Source organism: Myodes glareolus, chromosome 8 (genome assembly GCF_982192425.1).
Source record: "Myodes glareolus chromosome 8, mMyoGla1.1, whole genome shotgun sequence".
NCBI classification, from domain to species: domain Eukaryota; kingdom Metazoa; phylum Chordata; class Mammalia; order Rodentia; family Cricetidae; genus Myodes; species Myodes glareolus.
The window spans coordinates 99,808,990-99,825,971 of record NC_142033.1 but is presented as its reverse complement, the minus strand read 5'-3'; the positions used below and the strand labels follow the sequence as shown (position 1 = coordinate 99,825,971).

The window sequence follows — 16,982 nt, the reverse complement described above, 5'->3', positions numbered from 1 at the left end:
ATTACAAATAGTACTGCTATGAACATAGTTAAACAAATGCTTTTGTGGTATGATAGGGCATCTCTTGGGTATATTCCCAAGAGTGGAATTGCTGGGTCCTGAGGTAGGTTGACTCCCAGTTTCCTGAAAAACCGCCACACTGATTTCCACAGTGGCTGCACAAGTTTGCATTCCCACCAACAATGGATGAGTGTTCCCCTCACTCCACATCCTCTCCATCATAGACTATCATTGGTGTTTTTGAGTTTAGCTAATCTGACCAGTGTAAAATGGTATCTCATAGTTGTTTTGATTTGCATTTCCCTGATCACTAAGGATGTTGAGTATGACATTAAGTGTCTTTTGACCATTTGAAGTTCTTCTGTTGTGAATTCTCTGTTCAGATCAGTACCCCATTTTTTAATTGGGTTAATTAGAGTTTTAGTGTCTAGTTTCTTGAGTTCTTTGTATATTTTGGAGATCAGATCTTTATCTGATGAAGGGTTGGTGAAGATCTTCTCCCGGTCCAAAGGTAGCCTTTTTGTCTTACTGACAGTGTCCTTTGCTTTACAGAAGTTTCTCTGTTTCAGGAGGTCCCATTTATTCATTGATTCTGTTATTGTCTTTGCTACTGGGGTTCTACCTAGGAAGTGGTCTCCTGTGCCTATGTCTTATAGACTAGTTCCCACTTTCTCGTCTATCAGGTTCAAAGTGGTCAGGTTAATGTTGAGGTCTTTAATCCATTTGGACTTGATTTTTGTGCATGGTGATAGATATGGATCTACTTTCATTCTTCTACAGGTTGACATCCAGTTATGCCAGCACCATTTGTTAAAGATGCTTTCCTTCTTCCATTGCATACCTTTAGCTCCCTTGTCAAAAATCAAGTGTTCATAGGTTTGTGGGTTAATATCTGGGTCTTCTATTAGATTCCATAGGTCGACTTCTCCGTTCTTATGCCAATACCAAGCTGTTTTCAGTACTGTAGCTCTGTAATAGAGTTTGAAGTCAGGGATGGTTATACCTCCAGAAGTTCCTTTATTATATAAGATTGTTTTGGCTATCCTGGGTTTTTTGATTTTCCATATAAACTTGATTATTGTTCTTTCAAGGTCTGTGAAGAATTTTGATGGGATTTTGATGGGGATTGCATTTAATCTATAGATTGCTTTTGGTAGAATTGCCATTTTAGCTGTGTTGATCCTCCCAATCTAAGAGCAGGGGAGATCTTTCCATTTTCTGGTATCCTTTTCAATTTCTTTCTTCAAAGACTTAAAGTTCTTGTCAAATAGGTCTTTCACTTCCTTGGTTAAAGTTATCCCAAGATATTTTATGCTATTTGTGGCTATCGTGAAAGGTGAAGATTCTCTGATTTCCCTCCCTGCTTCTTTATCCTTTGTGTATAGGAGGGCCACTGATTTTTTGGAGTTGATCTTGTACCCTGCCACATTACTAAAGGTGTTTATCAGCTGTAGGAGTTCTTTGGTAGAGTTTTTGGGGTTGCTCATGTACACTATCATATCATCTGCAAATAACGAGAGTTTAACTTCTTCCTTTCCAATTCGAATCCCCTTGATTCCCTTATGTTGTCGTATTGCTATTGCTAGAACTTCAAGCACTATATTGAAGAGGTATGGAGAGAGTGGACAGCCTTGTCGTGTTCCTGATTTCAATGGAATGGCTTTGAGTTTCTCTTCATTCAGTTTGATGTTAGCTGTCGGCTTGCTGTATATTGCTTTTATTATATTTAGGTATGATCCTTGTATCCCCAATCTCTTCAACACCTTTATCATAAAGGGATGTTGAATTTTGTCAAATGCTTTTTCAGCATCTAATGAAATGATCATATGGTTTTTTTCTTTCAGTTTATTTATATGATAGATTACATTGATAGATTTGCGTATGTTGAACCAGCCCTGCATCTCTGGGATGAAGCCTACTTGATCATAGTGGATAATTTTTGTAATGTGTTCTGGGATTCGGTTTGCCAGGATTTTGTTGAGAATTTTTGTGTCGATGTTCATGAGTGAGATTGGCCTATAATTCTCTTTCTTGGTTGTGTCTTTATGTGGTTTTGGTATCAGGGTAACTGTAGCTTCATAAAAAGAATTTGGCAATAACTCTTCTGTTTCTATATTGTGAAATACATTAAGGTATTAAGGTATTAGCACTTCTTTTAAGTTCTGGTAGAATTCTGCATTGAAACCATCTGGTCCTGGGCTTTTTTTGGTCGGGAGGTTATTGATAACAGCTTCTAATTCTTCGCGACTAACAGGTCTATTTAGATTGTTCACCTGGTCTTGATGTAACTTTGGTAAATGGTACTTATCTAAAAACCAGTCCATTTCTTGTACATTTTCCAACTTTGTGGCATATAAGCTTTTGTAGTAAGATCTAATGATTCTATGAATTTCCTCTGTGTCTGTTATGTACCCCTTTTCATTTCTGATCTTAGTAATTTGCATGTTTTCTCTCTGCCGTTTGATTAGTTTGGCTAGGGGTTTATCAATCTTGTTGATTTTCTCCAAGAACCAACTTTTTGTTTCATTGATTCTTTGGATTGTTCTCTGTGTTTCTATTTTGTTGATTTCAGCCCTCAGTTTGATTATTTCCAGTCTTCTACTCCTCCTGGGTGAGTCTGCTTCTTTTTTTTTCTAGAGCTTTCAAGTGTGCTGTTAAGTCTCCAATGTGTGCTTTCTCCGTTTTCTTTAATTGGGCACTTAGTGCTATGAACTTTCCTCTTAGCACTGCTTTCATTGTGTCCCATAGGTTTGAGTATGTTGTGTCTTTATTTTCGTTAAATTCAAGGAAGACTTTAATTTCTTTCTTTATTTTTTTCCTTGACCCAGGGGTGATTCAGTAGTTGACTCTTCAGCTTCCATGAGTTTGTAGGCTTTCTGGTGTTAGAATTGTTATTGAATTCTAACTTTACTCCATGGTGATCTGACAAGACACAGGTGGTTACTAATATTTTTTTGTATCTGTGGAAGTTTGCTTTGTTTCCAAGTATGTGATCAATTTTTGATAAGGTTCCATGAGCTGCAGAGAAGAAGGTATATTCTTTCCTATTTGGGTGGAATGTTCTATAGATTACTGTTAAGTCCATTTGATTCATTACCTCTATTAAGTCTCTTATTTCTCTGTTGGGTTTCTGTCTGATTGACCTGTCCATTGGTGAGAGAGGTGTGTTGAGGTCTCCTACTATTAGTGTGTGTGGTTTGATGACTGCCTTGATTTCTAAAAGTTTTTCTTTTACATAAGTGAGTGCTTTTATATTAGGGGCATAGATATTCAGGATTGAGACTTCCTCCTGATGAATTGTTCCTGTTATGAGTATAAAATGTCTGTCTCCATCTCTTCTGATTGATTTTAGTTTGAAGTCAATTTTGTTGGAAATTAGAATGGCCACACCCGCTTGTTTCTTAGGTCCGTTTGCATGAAAAACCTTTTCCCAACCCTGTACTCTGAGTAGATGTCTGTCTTTGTGGTTGAGGTGTGTTTCTTGTAAACAGCAGAATGTTGGATCCTGTTTTCGTATCCAATCTCTTAGTCTGTGCCTTTTTATAGATGAGTTGAGTCCATTAATATTAAGTGATATTAATGACCAGTGGTTGTTGACTCCGGTTATTATTTTTTTTATTTTTTTTGTTTTTGTTTAGTAGAGTTTGTATGTTTCCCTTCTTTGAGTTGTGCTTGTGAAGGGTCGCTAGATGTCTGAGTTATTGTAGGCAGTGTTGGCAATGTTGGATTCCTTGGGTTGCGATTTTCCTTCTATTACTTTCTGTAAGGTTGGATTTGTGGCTACGAATTGTTTAAATTTGTTTTTATCCTGGAATATTTTGTTTTCTCCATTGATAGTGAACAATAGCTTGGCTGGGTATAGTAGTCTGGGTTTGCATTCATGGTCTCTTAATTTCTGCAGTACCTCTATCCAGGACCTTCTGGCTTTCATGGTTTCCATAGAGAAGTCCAGTGTAAGTCTGATAGGTTTCCCTTCATAAGTTAGTTGACCTTTTTCCTTTGCAGCTCTTAATATTCTTTCTTTAATCTGTATGTTTTGTGTTTTGATTATTATATAGCGAGGGATTTTTTTTATTTTTGGTCAAGTCTATTCGGTGTTCTGTATGCTTCTTGAACCTTCATAGGAATATCATTCTTTAGGTTGGGAAAGTTTTCTTCTATAATTTTGTTGAATATATTTTCTGGGCCTTTGATCTGCAGTTCTTCTCCTTCTTCAATCCCTATTATTCTTAGATTTAGTTTTTTTATTGTGTCCCAGATTTCTTGAATGTTTTGTGATGAGAATTTGTTGGATTTGCTGTTTTCTTTGATCAGAGCATTTATTTTCTCTATGGTGTCTTCATAATCTGAGATTCGTTCTTCTATCTCTTGTATTCTATTGGTTATGTTTGATTCTGTAGTCTCTGTTTGTTTACCTATATTTTCCATATCTAGTCGGCCTTCAGTTTGTATTTTCTTCATTGCCTCCATTTCAGTTTTCAATTCTTGAACTGTTTCCATTACCTTTTTGATTGTTTTTTCTTGGTTTCCCTGTGTCTCATTCACGGATTTACTCATGTCTTCAAACTTTTTGTTATACTTCTCATCCATTTTTTACTCATTTCTTCAAACTTTTTGTTGTACCTCTCATCCAATTCTTTAAGGGAGTTATTCATATCCTGTTTAAGGGACTCTATTGCTTTCATAATGGCATTTTTTTCCACTTCTTCTGGATTAAGGTGTTCAAGTCCTTCTATTGTAAGGTCGTTGGCATCTGGTGTTTTCATGTTGTTTTTCAGATTGTTGGAGGAGTTCTTGCCTTGGTGTCTGCCCATCTCTTCCTTCAAATGCTCTCTATTGGAACTTCTGGTACTGGATCAGATTCCCTTGTTGGGCAGGGACTTCACTGACAGAAGGCCTACCTTTCCTCAGGCAGGCTATTGAAACACAGGCACTCCCTCCTGCCAGGTGGCACTCACAGCCCAGACCCAGTGCTCAAGGCAGCTGTCCCCTCCTCCAATGGATGTCTGCTAGAAGATCAGTGCCCCTTGCTGGCCAGGAATGTGGCTGAGCTGACACAGGGCCCACTTGTCCTCAGACAGGCTATCAAAACACAGGAACTGCCTCCTGCCGGGTTGTGCCCACAGCCCAGGCCCAGCGAGCAAGGCAGCTGAGCTGGGGAGATCTTATGGCCCCAGGGGAAAGGGAGGAAGAGAGGAAGGTGTACCTGGATGAACGCTGGGATGGGAGGCGGGAGAGCTCCGCAGGGTGGAGCCACCACTGCAGGGTGACCAGGGAGTCAAGGGGGTCGGGGAAAGTGTCCCGGTTGTTCTCCTTTAACCACCTCTTTGTACTTCCTATTGATACACTGCCTACCCTCTTCATCTGTCTGTTGGGCTTGGCCACATGTTTTTTTTTTTTCAGTTATATCGCACTCATCATTTTTTTTTCCGTTTTTTCAGAACCCTTATCTTCCCCACTATTTTTGTTTGTTTTGTTTTGTTTTGTTTTTTAATTTTGAAACAAGGTGTTTCTGTAACCCTGGCTACCCTGGAACTCAGTGTGCTGACCATAGTGGCTCGAACTCAGAGATCCACCTGCCTCTGCCACCTGTGTGCAAGGATTAAAATCATGTTCCATTGCACCCCATTTTCCCACTGCTTTTAAAGTACTGTGCTTACAGCAAGAATAGTCACAGTGTACAAAACAAGCTATTCTCTATCCAGTTGACCCGAAAAAAGAAACCTAAGTGTTGTTTTGTTTGTTTGTTTGTTGAGGCATGGTCTCACTTTGTAGCCTTGGGTAGCCTGAGTGACAGGCGCGCTCGCTCTCTCTCTCTCTCTCTCTCTCTCTCTCTCTCTCTCCTCCCATGTGCACGTGCACACCTTTGCTCAGTACCTATACCTACAAGGCAACATACAGACCTCTTAGTTATAGTTTTCCAGCATAAAAAAATAGTTGATCTCTTTAGTTTTAAATATCACAGCCCTACATATTTCCCCTGATGAGTCTTTTCTTCAAGTCCTTATGCACATGCACACAAACACAAAGCATATATTTAAGTCACATCACAAGTTTTTCATGTTTCTTGGCTGACTCAACAATGTTCTCTTGGTAAAATCTTCACATTGCAGTTCTTTGTCAAAGTCAGTTTCATCTACCCCTTCCTTTTTGAGTCTTTAGTTCTGGGCACCCTTATTACTTTGGATTTACTCTAGTAAATTACAAGTTCCTCCAGATCTACAACCAGATTCAGCTACATTTGAGTAATTGTAACTGCTGATTCTATTCATTCCCAACCAACTCCTTTTCACCCTGCTTGTTACCTTAGCTTTACCCTTAATGACTTCTACAAAATTAGATGTAAGGATGGAAACCTTAGTTAAGTATCGAAGTACTTACCAAAAGGAAGACAAGAAGCAACAAGAAGTGGAAATTTTCCCTATGTGTGCCAGAGAATTATCATACTTGTTACTTGAGACTGAAATTACATTTGTCTTGACTCTTCTCTATTGTCACAAAGTCCATTTTCTTAAAACCTTAAAATTAAGTGGAAAAATTTCTGTTAAATGTTAAAGTAATAGCCAGCTGTTATTTCATTTCATGAAAGTTCATAAACACATCTGGCTAATTTTAGGAAGAATTTCCATCTACAAAAGAAGAGAGATTTCCAGCCATCCACAAACCTATTGCTGTTGGCTCTCAGCCAATGCTCACCGTTGGAACAACCCATATATCGAAGCTGACAGATGACCAGCTCATAAAGGAGTTCCTTAGTGGCTCTTACTGTTTTCATGGGGTAAGAAAGTGAAACTATAGCTTAAATACTTATCTTACAACCTTGTGTGTGGCAGTTACCTAACCATAGTCATTGGAAGAACTGAACAAAAGTGTCTACAGAGAAATGCAGGGTCCTGCCATCTCCAATGGATACTTTCTTTCTGTAGTCCCATCCCCCACATATCTGCAATCTAATCCACACCCATTATATTATCTTTATTCATAAAAGCTTGACTTCCTATGATCGTCATGTAGGAGTTGATTCTTAGATGGACATCAGTGATTTGTTTCTCATTAGTTATGCAACAGTCACAATTCAAACTTGGCCTAAGCTTAAAAGGTAATGTTTTGCTTCTTGCTTTTAAAGCCACTATAAATACACTCAAAGGTGAAAATTTTGTCTTAGGTATCTTCTGAAAGAGTTAATTCTTTGTATTTATCTTTGTTTTCCTTTTAGTGAATTTTTATTGTTGGTTTGTTTCTGTAATTTTGGAGACAAGGACTCAACATACAGCCCTGGATGGCCTGAAACTCACTGTGTAGACCAGGCTGTCATGTTTTGTTTTTGTTATACTATTGATTTTATAAAAATCACATATTTTCCCACTATCAAGTGATATTGTTACAGCAGTCTTCCTTCTCTCTGAATAACTTCTTCTGTTTCTTTCCTTTAGGGTGTTGGTTGGTGGAAATATGAATTCTGCTATGGCAAACATGTACATCAATATCATGAGGTATAGAATAGCACTTACGTTGTTCTACCCCTGAATAGATCTAGGTTGTTTATTTGTTTTGCAGTGCTCAAACCCAGGGCCTCGTGGATATATCAAGTGCTCTTAAATTGAACTGCATCAGCAGCCTTGGATTAAAGTCTTTAAAGTCTGTGACAGACTGCTGATTTGGCTCAGCAGTTAAGAACGTATTGCTCAGCTAGGGGGTGGTGGTGCATGCCTTTAATTCCTCCCCCAGCTCAATCATCCCATTCCTTCATGTTCTTATCCCCATCCCCTCCCTTCTACTGCCACCCTCCCTGCCCCCATGTGTACCCAGGAAATCTCAACTCTTTCCCCTTCCTAGGGTGATCCATGCATCCTTCTTAGCGTCATCCTTGTTATTCAAGCTGGATAACTTAATATGAAAAGAAAGTAGATTTTACATTTCTAGAGGTTAAAAGTCAAAGTGTCTACCATCTGGCAAGGGCCTTCTGACTGCTTTGTCTAATGACACAAACCAAGAGGAAGAAAGACTGAGAGAGATTGGGAGCTATAAAGATGATTTGGTGATTAAGAGCAATAACTGCTCTTCCAAAGGGTTCGATTCCCAGCACCACATGGTCACTTACAATCATCTGTAACTAGTCCCAGAAAACTCAACATCCTGTTCTGGTCGTATGGGCTTCAGGCATGAATGCAGTGCACAGTCATACATGTTGGCAAGATACCCATACACATACAATTAATGAATAAATTGATTTTTTTAAGATAGAAAGGATGGGAATTTTAACAACCTCTTATAAAAATACAGTACTCAAGACTTACATATCCTCCCTTAGGTTCTACTTCCCCACATTGTAATTCTAGGAATTAGGTTTACAACACATGTTTTGGGGGGATGGATTCAAGGCAAGCAGAGATACAGTTGAGAATCACAGTAGCAGTGCTAGGGCTGTAGCTTGATTGTAAAGCACTGTCCCAGTATGCACAGGTCCTGGATTTGGTGTCACTCTCTCAGAACAGCATAGTAGTATGTATGTGATTGTATAAAATAGGTATGATCAATTAAATTTTTGTTTGAGGTATTGGCAGTAAACGTATTAGAGAAGAATTCAAAGAGAAAGGGTCTGGCAAAATGGTTCAGCACTAATAGAACTTGCTGCAGAAGTCTAAAGACTGAATTTGAGCCCCAGATCCTGTGGTGGAAGGAAAGAACCAGCTTCCAAGAGTTGTTCTCTCCTACCTCCACAGCACTGCAGATGCATGTGCCTTCAGTTATGTATATACCCTGCATACATACAATAATGATAAATAATTTTTAAAAGAAGGATCTAAAGAAAAGCTTCCCCAGGAAGGAATCGATACAACAGAGAGATAGGAAAGGGAAACAATACTGACTAACAAGTTACTCCATCTGGAGCTAGGCTAACTAGAAATGACATTATTCAGAGAAACAGAGTAAAGATCATTTCAATTTGTTTCCTGAGTTTGACTGACATCATCGCATCACTATCCAGTGAACGGATGAAGATGGGGACTGGGGCTTATAATCATCTCTGTTCATGTCAAACGTGCATTACCACAAATACCATCAGTCTCAAACGGCTGCTCACCTGGTAAAGGAACCCGATGTGAAGTCTGATACCCTGAGCATGCCTACTCACATGCCCACACATAGAAAGAGGAATGTAATTTTAAAATTTAGTATTTTTCTAAATACTAGGACAAAGACAATGGGAAAACATCTGTGGTTGTGGGAACATGGAACCAAGAAGAGCATGTTGAATGGGCCAAGAAAAACACGGCTAGAGCGTATCATCTTCAAGACGATGGCACCCAGACAGTCAGGTAAAAACTATTTGCCTTTAATAGTCAAAAGATTGATAAATTAAAATTTTGAATATACAGAGCAGGGCAAGGTGCTGAATGTCTTTAATCTCAGCACATGGGAGGTAGAAGTAGGCAGATCTCTGTGGGTATGAGGCCAGCCTGGTCTACAGCGTGAGTTCCAGGACAATAAGTGCTATGTGGAAAGACCCTCTCTCAAAAAAAAAAAAAAAATTAAACACACAGGTAACATTTTAGATTTTAGAGCAGTGTTATTTTTAGGGGACAGCCTTTAGATCCCTTTCTTTTGGGGAAAGAACAGCCCAGGCTCAAGATCACAGTAATGAGCTGCACATTTTGATTTCCAGCCAGGACTATGTAGAGAGACCTTGTCTCCAAAAATAAAACACCAACCCACAGTCTCGGAGTCAGGCAATCTGGGTTCAAATTCTGGCTGGATCTTCAGTAGTAATATTTTGTGCAAATTATATAATTTGTAAGCCTACTTGTCTAATAGTATATCCCAATAAGGTCATGAGGACATTTAAATAAAATAACCTAGCCTAGTAATAACATTCACTAACCTGCCTGCTGCCTTTAACAGTGATAATGGTGTAAGGCTGCCGTGATAGGGCTGAGAGGTGCCTCGGGTTAAGAACACTGGCTGTTCTACCAAAGGATGTGGGTTTAATTCCCAGCACCCACATGGAGACTCACTAGTCCCATGGAATCTGATACCCTCTTCGGGTGTGCAGATGTACATGCAGACAAAACACCCAAATACATACATAAATAAATACTAAAAATAAGCAAAAACAAACAATCAAAAAACTTTAAGGGGGCTGGAGAGATGGCTCAGTGGCTAAGAGCACTGACTGCTCTCCCAGAGGTTCTGAGTTCAGTTCCCAACAACCACAATATCCCACATCTGTAGTGGGATCTGATGTCCTCTTCTGGCATAAAGGTATACATGCAGATAGAGCACACATACATAAAATACATAAGTCTTTTTTAAAAATGTTTAAAAAATAAAGATTGGCAGTGGTGTTAATGACAATGATTTAATTCTTTTTGTGTGGTTTTGTTTGATATTTAAGATATATTTGTTTTTATTTTGTGTGTATGTGTGTTTGCCTGAATGTATGTGTGTGTGCACCATATGCATGCATGTTGCCCACAGAGGCCAGAAGAAGGGGTCAGATTCCTTGGAACTGGAGTCACAGACGTTTGTGGGCTGCCACATAGATGCTGGGAACTGAGCCAGATCCTCTGGAAGAACAGTGAATGCTTTCAAGCACTGAGCCATCTTTATTCTTTTGTATAGTGATAGAAACTGAACCCAGCATCCCTTCATGATTAACCAGCATCCCTGCTAGGCAAGTGCTCTAATGCTGAGCTACCTTGCACTTCAAATAATTATTTGATTCAGTTAGAACTAGGGCTCTTCTAAAGCATTTGTGTTTGTAAGTTTTTAACTTGTTAAATATACTTTGTTATTGCCCCCTTGTTACTTAGTTTTTCCGAGGTACTGTTCACATAACTTTTGTGCTATGTGGGTATGTTTTATTACTACCAGAAGTAAGTTAACCTTACTACCCAAGAATAACTAACTTCATCTTTTCTTGTAGTCCCTTATCCAATGATTTTAAAAGATTAAATCTTGTTCATTCTTAAATGTTAAATATTGTTTCTTCCTGGAAGAGATAATATTGAGAAATTACTTTCAAAATATGCCGACTTTTCAGGCTGATCAGACTCAAATTTAGGATAATTCAAATAGAGATATTTAAGAGTTGAGTGTGCTAGACATTATTTTAGGTGTATGTTTCCTGGAAAAGAAATATAGCTTTTAGCATCATGTGTTCAACATTGGAGCCTAGAATAGTGCGGCTGGAAAACATAAAACTTTTCTTTGAATATTACTCACTTTGAAAGTTATACTTTGGCAGAGGCCTGCTTTTCTGTCCCATATATATTTAGTGTTTAATGGGATTAGCTTGATGAAAAACAGAAAGGAACAATTGCTTCACTAAGTAAATAATATACTGGGCTGGGAAAATGGCTAACTTTAAAACTGTATTACTTTGTTTTGTTTGTTTTTCTGAGTGCTTGATTGAGATAGGATCTTACTGTTAGCCCTGCTGACCTCAGGCTCACAGCCGTCCTGCACCCTTATCCTCCCAAGGGCTGGTATTAGAAGTATTTGAGCCACCACACCAACCTCAGAAACTTGAATCTGACCCATATGTAATATGGACAGCATTAAGAAAGACAATACAAAGTTTCTTTAATTTGTATTTTCATTATAAAATCTGACTCTGTGGTGTAACCTTCTTACCTACCCATTACAGTTATTCTAATTAATAAGGCTGTAATAAAGCTTGTGTGTTTCTCCAACTCAGGATGGTGTCACATTTTTATGGAAATGGAGATATTTGTGATATAACTGACAAACCCAGACAGGTGACCGTAAAACTAAAGTAAGTTGAATCCTTTTATCTACTTTTCGTTGACAGAAGTTTCACAATGAGATGTAATAACTAAATAATTATTCAGTTGTGTTATTTAGGTTAAATTATTCTGGGTCCATTTAAAGATTTTTAATACCTTAATAAGATAACAAAATACTATTTTTTATGACATAGGCAATGCCTTAAAGTGCTCTGTATTTTAGGTGTAAAGAATCAGATTCTCCTCATGCTGTTACTGTGTATATGCTCGAGCCTCACTCCTGCCAGTATATTCTTGGGGTAAGTTAAATGAAAATAATCAAGAGTTCACTTAGGGACTAAGTGGGAGAGCACTTGTCTAGAGTGTGGGAGGTCCTGGATTCAATCCCAGTCCCACTAAATGAAAATATTTAAACTTTGAACATACTTGACTTTTTTGTTGTAAATCTACAAAGGCATTTAATAGACATGTTTTTCTTTTGAGGTATAATTTGCATAAAACACACAAAGATCTACTCAGTTGGTAGAGTGTTTGCTTAGCATGCGTGAAACCCTGTGTTCGATTCCTACCACTGTATAAAACCAACTAGGTATGAAATCTGTAATCCTAGTGTTTAAGAGGTGGAGGCAGGATGATAAGTTGTTCCCATCATCAACCACATAAGGAGGTCAAGGCCAGGTTAACACATCTGAGATCATGTCTCAAAGCACAGATCTTAAATGCTAAGTTTGATAATATTTAACCATTTTAAATGGCCTTATAAATATCACCTGAAATAAGGTCTGTCACAACAGGAAATTCTCTCATACCCCACTGCCAAAGAATACCTCTTTCTTGTTTCTGATACTATAGGTTAGATGTACTTCATTCAGGATTCCTCATGAATGGAGATCCCGTGTGTGCCTGGCTTTTCACACATAGTTGTGTTGAATACATCAGTACTTCATTCTCTTAGCATTGCCAGATTACATTCTTCTTACACTATACTGCGCTTGCTTAATCACTTCTTCTGCAGATAGACATTTGATTTGTTTTTCTTTTTTCTTTTTTTGGTTATGATGAATAAGGCTACTATGAACTATTTTCACAAGTCTTTCTCTGGTTATGTGTTTTCATTCATTATGAATAAATACCTGTGAGTGGAATTTCTAAGTCATATGAAATACATTCTACCAATTGACTCACCAAAATGTTAGTGCCATTTTAATCTACCTACAGTGCATGAGAGTCTAGTTACTCCATATCCTCACTAGCTTTATTTCCAGTCTTCTCTGTTAGTCATTGTAATGGGTTTAGTTTACATTCCTCATACAAAGAATGGTACTGAACACTTTTTTATGTCGTTATTGACATTCATATACTTTTGTGAAGCCTTACATCTAACCAAACTTTAATAAAGAAAAAATTATTCTGATACATATTCAAATGGTTAAGAAGACTTTCTTCAATACTGTTTTTATCTGTACCAAAACTTAAAAGGAAGGGCATTTGATCAAAATACATTGTATGAATAATAAAATTTGAGATACATAAATTATTGCAGTAGCAGAAACAGGTAAAGCTCAAGTCTAAGTACAGAAGAGACAACCCAGGATCAGTAGGCAGCAGGCCAAGAGAAAGGAGTTAGTAGACAATCACAGAGACATGAAAAGTCTGAGCTTCTTACTAAGCAGCCAGAGTGATGAGAAATTGAGTGTGGAGGTTCTTTCTTGGTACAAATGGACTAGGCAGGCCAGAGACAGGGCCCACGACATAATCAGTCTATTCCTTCAGAGGTGAAGGAATAGAATCATTATCAATCTCTTACCCAGTTTTGCAGTTGTTACTTATCTTTTCATGGCTTGATTCTAGGAGTTCAAAAATATTTTAGATACAAGCTCTTTGTAATGTACACACCTTTTTTATACTCTGTGGCAGCTTCACCTTTTAAAATGTGGTCTTATAAACAAAACTGTATTAATCTGTTATGCTCAGTTTTTTGTTTTTGTTTCTTTTATGGGTACTGTTTTGTGTGTGTGTGTGTCCTAAGAAGTTTTTGCTACCTCAGAGTCATGGAAAAACCCTCTTAGATTTTTTTCTAAAGACTCTATAATACTAACTTTGATTATGTTCTAAGTATCCTATTTTCTGTTCTTGTCCTTTGAACTATATATAGCTTCTAGGACTTGTGGGTTCATACAAATTTTATTATTATTTATTAAATTAAATATTTTATTAATATTTATTAAATATTATTTATTATTTTGGCCATTATCTCCTCAAAAAATTTTTTCTGCCCTATTCCTTTTTTTCTTCTGTTTCTGAAATTCTTATTTATTTGTTTATTTATTTAATTATTTATTTATTTTGGTTTTTGTTTTTAGAAAAAGGGTTTCTATGTGTTGCCTTGGTTGTACTGGAACTAAGTCTGTAGACCAGGCTGTCCTTTAAGTCACAAAGATACACCTGTCTCTGCCTCCCAAGTGCTTGGATTGAAGGCGTGCGCCACCACTGCCCAGCCTGAAATCCTAATTAAACATATTAATTGGAAATTGTTTCAAAATCTCAGAAACTTCCTTTGATTACATTTCTCCGCTAGCCTACCCTGTTTGTAAATGCAGGCCATTTCTGCTATCTTTCACCAGTTTCACTAAGCACTTCCTTTTTATGTCCTGTTTGTGGCTGAGTCCATCTGTGAAACACCTACCATCTCTTACTATTCCATTGAATTCTTTTTTTTTTTTAATTAAAAATTTCCACCTCCTCCCCTCCTCCCATTTCCCTCCCACTCCCTCTCCCCCTCCCTCTCCTGTCCTAAGAGAAGTCAGGGTGCCCTGCCCTGTGGGAAGTCCAAGGCCCTCCCCTCTCCATCCAGGCCTAGGAAGGTGAGCATCCAAACAGACTAAATTCTCACAAAGCCAGTCCATGCAGTAGAATCAAAACCCAGTGCCATTATCATTGGCTTCTCAGTCCGCCCTCATTGTCAGCCACATTTAGAGGGTTCCATTGAATTCTTCTGATTCTTTTTCTCTACTTGAGTTTTCTCTAGTCACATGTTGTCTACTGTTTTTCCTGGTATGTGTTTGGGTTTCGTTTTGTTAGTTCATAGCAGCTGACTCATCTTGAAGTTAGTGTTTTCTCATCTTTTAAATAGAGCTGGTTATTTTGCCATAATGTTTTTCTGTTCTAGTCAGGTAAATTCTGACTACAAACTCCATACATTTTCCCATCCTTTCTACTTTGTCTCCATTGGCATATTTACTTAGAAATAAAAAAAAATTATATTTTCTTTACCTATCTCATATTTTATATGAATGATTAAAAATAGTTTTTCAGTTATCTTTATTAATGCCAGGCATCATGGAACCTGTCTATAACCCAACACTCAAGATTACCAAGTAAGTGTTCAAGGCTAGAATAACCCTATCTCAAAAAAAAAAAAAAAAGCCTAATTTGTAGGGAAAATGTTGGGTGGTTTATCCAAATGAAGAACTTGTACAGTTAGCAAATACATTCACTGAGGAGAAGATATGTTAGTTTCTAATGTCATTGTCTTTGTTCTTCAGGTTGAATCTCCAGTAATCTGTAAAATCCTGGATACAGCTGATGAAAATGGACTTCTTTCTCTCCCAAACTAAATTAAAAAGGTGATTGAAAGTCATCACTTCCTCCTGACCATGTCTCACTGTAGAGTCTCATCATTGGACCCTGTCTGTGGAAGGACTGGCAGCCATGCTGTGAAATACATGTGTATATAAGAGGTTACTGATAAACTTGTAAGGCAGACACTGTCTCATTTCATTTATTTTGGTGTTATATGAACTGATTTCATTTTGACTTTGCTTGGATAATGTGATTTCAAGATCTAATCCAAGCAGTTTCGAGTCTATCCTATTCAGTGTCGTACATAATCTTGTACTTGTTGAAGTACTTTTAAATAATATACTTATTGTATAAATTACAGCAAATATAAGGAGCTAATGAAGTAAAGATAATGAAGAGAGAAGTTGCTAGGAGAGTGTTTATATGAGCGGCTATGTAAAATGTGTAAAATTCTAGTGCCTGAAAGCCTATCAGCAAATTTTTCTGTGGCAGCTGTTCTATGTCAGGTACTGAACTCGAAGTGGGAACAGAGTAGAGCCTCACAGATGACCTGACACCACTGTTATCTCAAGAAACTCTTTTCTTATGACAGGTTGCTCCTCTTCCTTAATTTTATGATTCTTTCTTCTTGTGAGTTTATTACCAGCACATGTGTCTGGTGCTGACGGTTAGTGTCTTCCCTAAGTTAGAACGGCCCCTCCTAAAAGTCGCTGTGCTGGCTCTCTGTCATACCTGCCCGCTGTATATTATAAGTCCTAGTCGTGGATAGTTTCACAACATAGTATTCATTTCAAAAAGAATAAAATGTTCATAAGCAGCCTTTTCATTTAGTCAATGACAGGTTATTCAGTTTCTTTTCTCCTTTATCCTTTTTGCATTTATTTTGTACACACCTATCTGAACAAGCACAGAAAAGTAGCCATAAGGGGCTGGGGAGCAGGTAGCTCAGAGATAGAGCACATTAGCATGTTTGAGGCCCTGGGTTCAAGTACCAAAACTAAAGAGCTGGATGTTGGGGTTTATGCCTTTGTGCCCAGCACTAAGCAGGTAGATGCAGAGGGATCCCTACATGGCCAATTCTGCACCAACCAGGGCTGCAAAGTGAGAACCTAATTAAAAAGTCAAAACAAAAAATGTGACCAGAATATTCCTGAAAAACAATACTTTTAATAAAAGCTATACTGAGAAAAGACTTATGGCCAGGTCTAGTGGCATATACTTTATAGTGAAATGTACATGGGAAAATCAGAAGTTCAAGGTCATCTTCTGCTAAATAGTGAGTTCGAAGCCAGTCTGGGCTGCAGGAGACCTTGTCTCAGAAATAAGTAAATTCCTTAATGGCTGAGTGAGGAAGTTTAGTGCTAAAGCCTTTGCCTACTATATGTAAGACCCTAAGTCCATTTCTAGAACAGTGGTTCTCAACCTTGTTTATGATGCCTTTGAGGGTCGAATGAGTCTTTTTCACAGGGTCACCTACAACCATTGGAAAACACAGATAATTGTGTTACAATTCATGAGAATAGCAAAATCACAGTTATGAAGTAACAACAAAAATAATTTTATGGTTGGGTATAATAAGTCTTTTTCTGTCCCACCAGCCAGCTCCCAGATTACGACACGGAGACTTACTAATTGTGAAAGCTTTGCCCA

General features: G+C 37.9%; 1 protein-coding gene across 2 annotated transcripts in view; it reads left to right on the top strand.

Moving 5' to 3' along the window:
- Nucleotides 1-15,515, top strand: part of Erlec1 (endoplasmic reticulum lectin 1) — a 46,516-nt gene extending 31,001 nt beyond the window's left edge. For both annotated transcript variants that reach the window (XM_048427587.3, XM_087909228.1), the window contains 6 exons: nucleotides 6,617-6,778; nucleotides 7,434-7,493; nucleotides 9,196-9,320; nucleotides 11,702-11,779; nucleotides 11,974-12,049; nucleotides 15,296-15,515. In XM_048427587.3, coding sequence (XP_048283544.2) covers nucleotides 6,617-6,778; nucleotides 7,434-7,493; nucleotides 9,196-9,320; nucleotides 11,702-11,779; nucleotides 11,974-12,049; nucleotides 15,296-15,367 — 573 coding nt within the window. In that variant the 3' untranslated portion in view covers nucleotides 15,368-15,515. The remainder of the gene's footprint in view (nucleotides 1-6,616; nucleotides 6,779-7,433; nucleotides 7,494-9,195; nucleotides 9,321-11,701; nucleotides 11,780-11,973; nucleotides 12,050-15,295) is intronic.
- The last annotated feature ends 1,467 nt before the right edge of the window (nucleotides 15,516-16,982 follow it).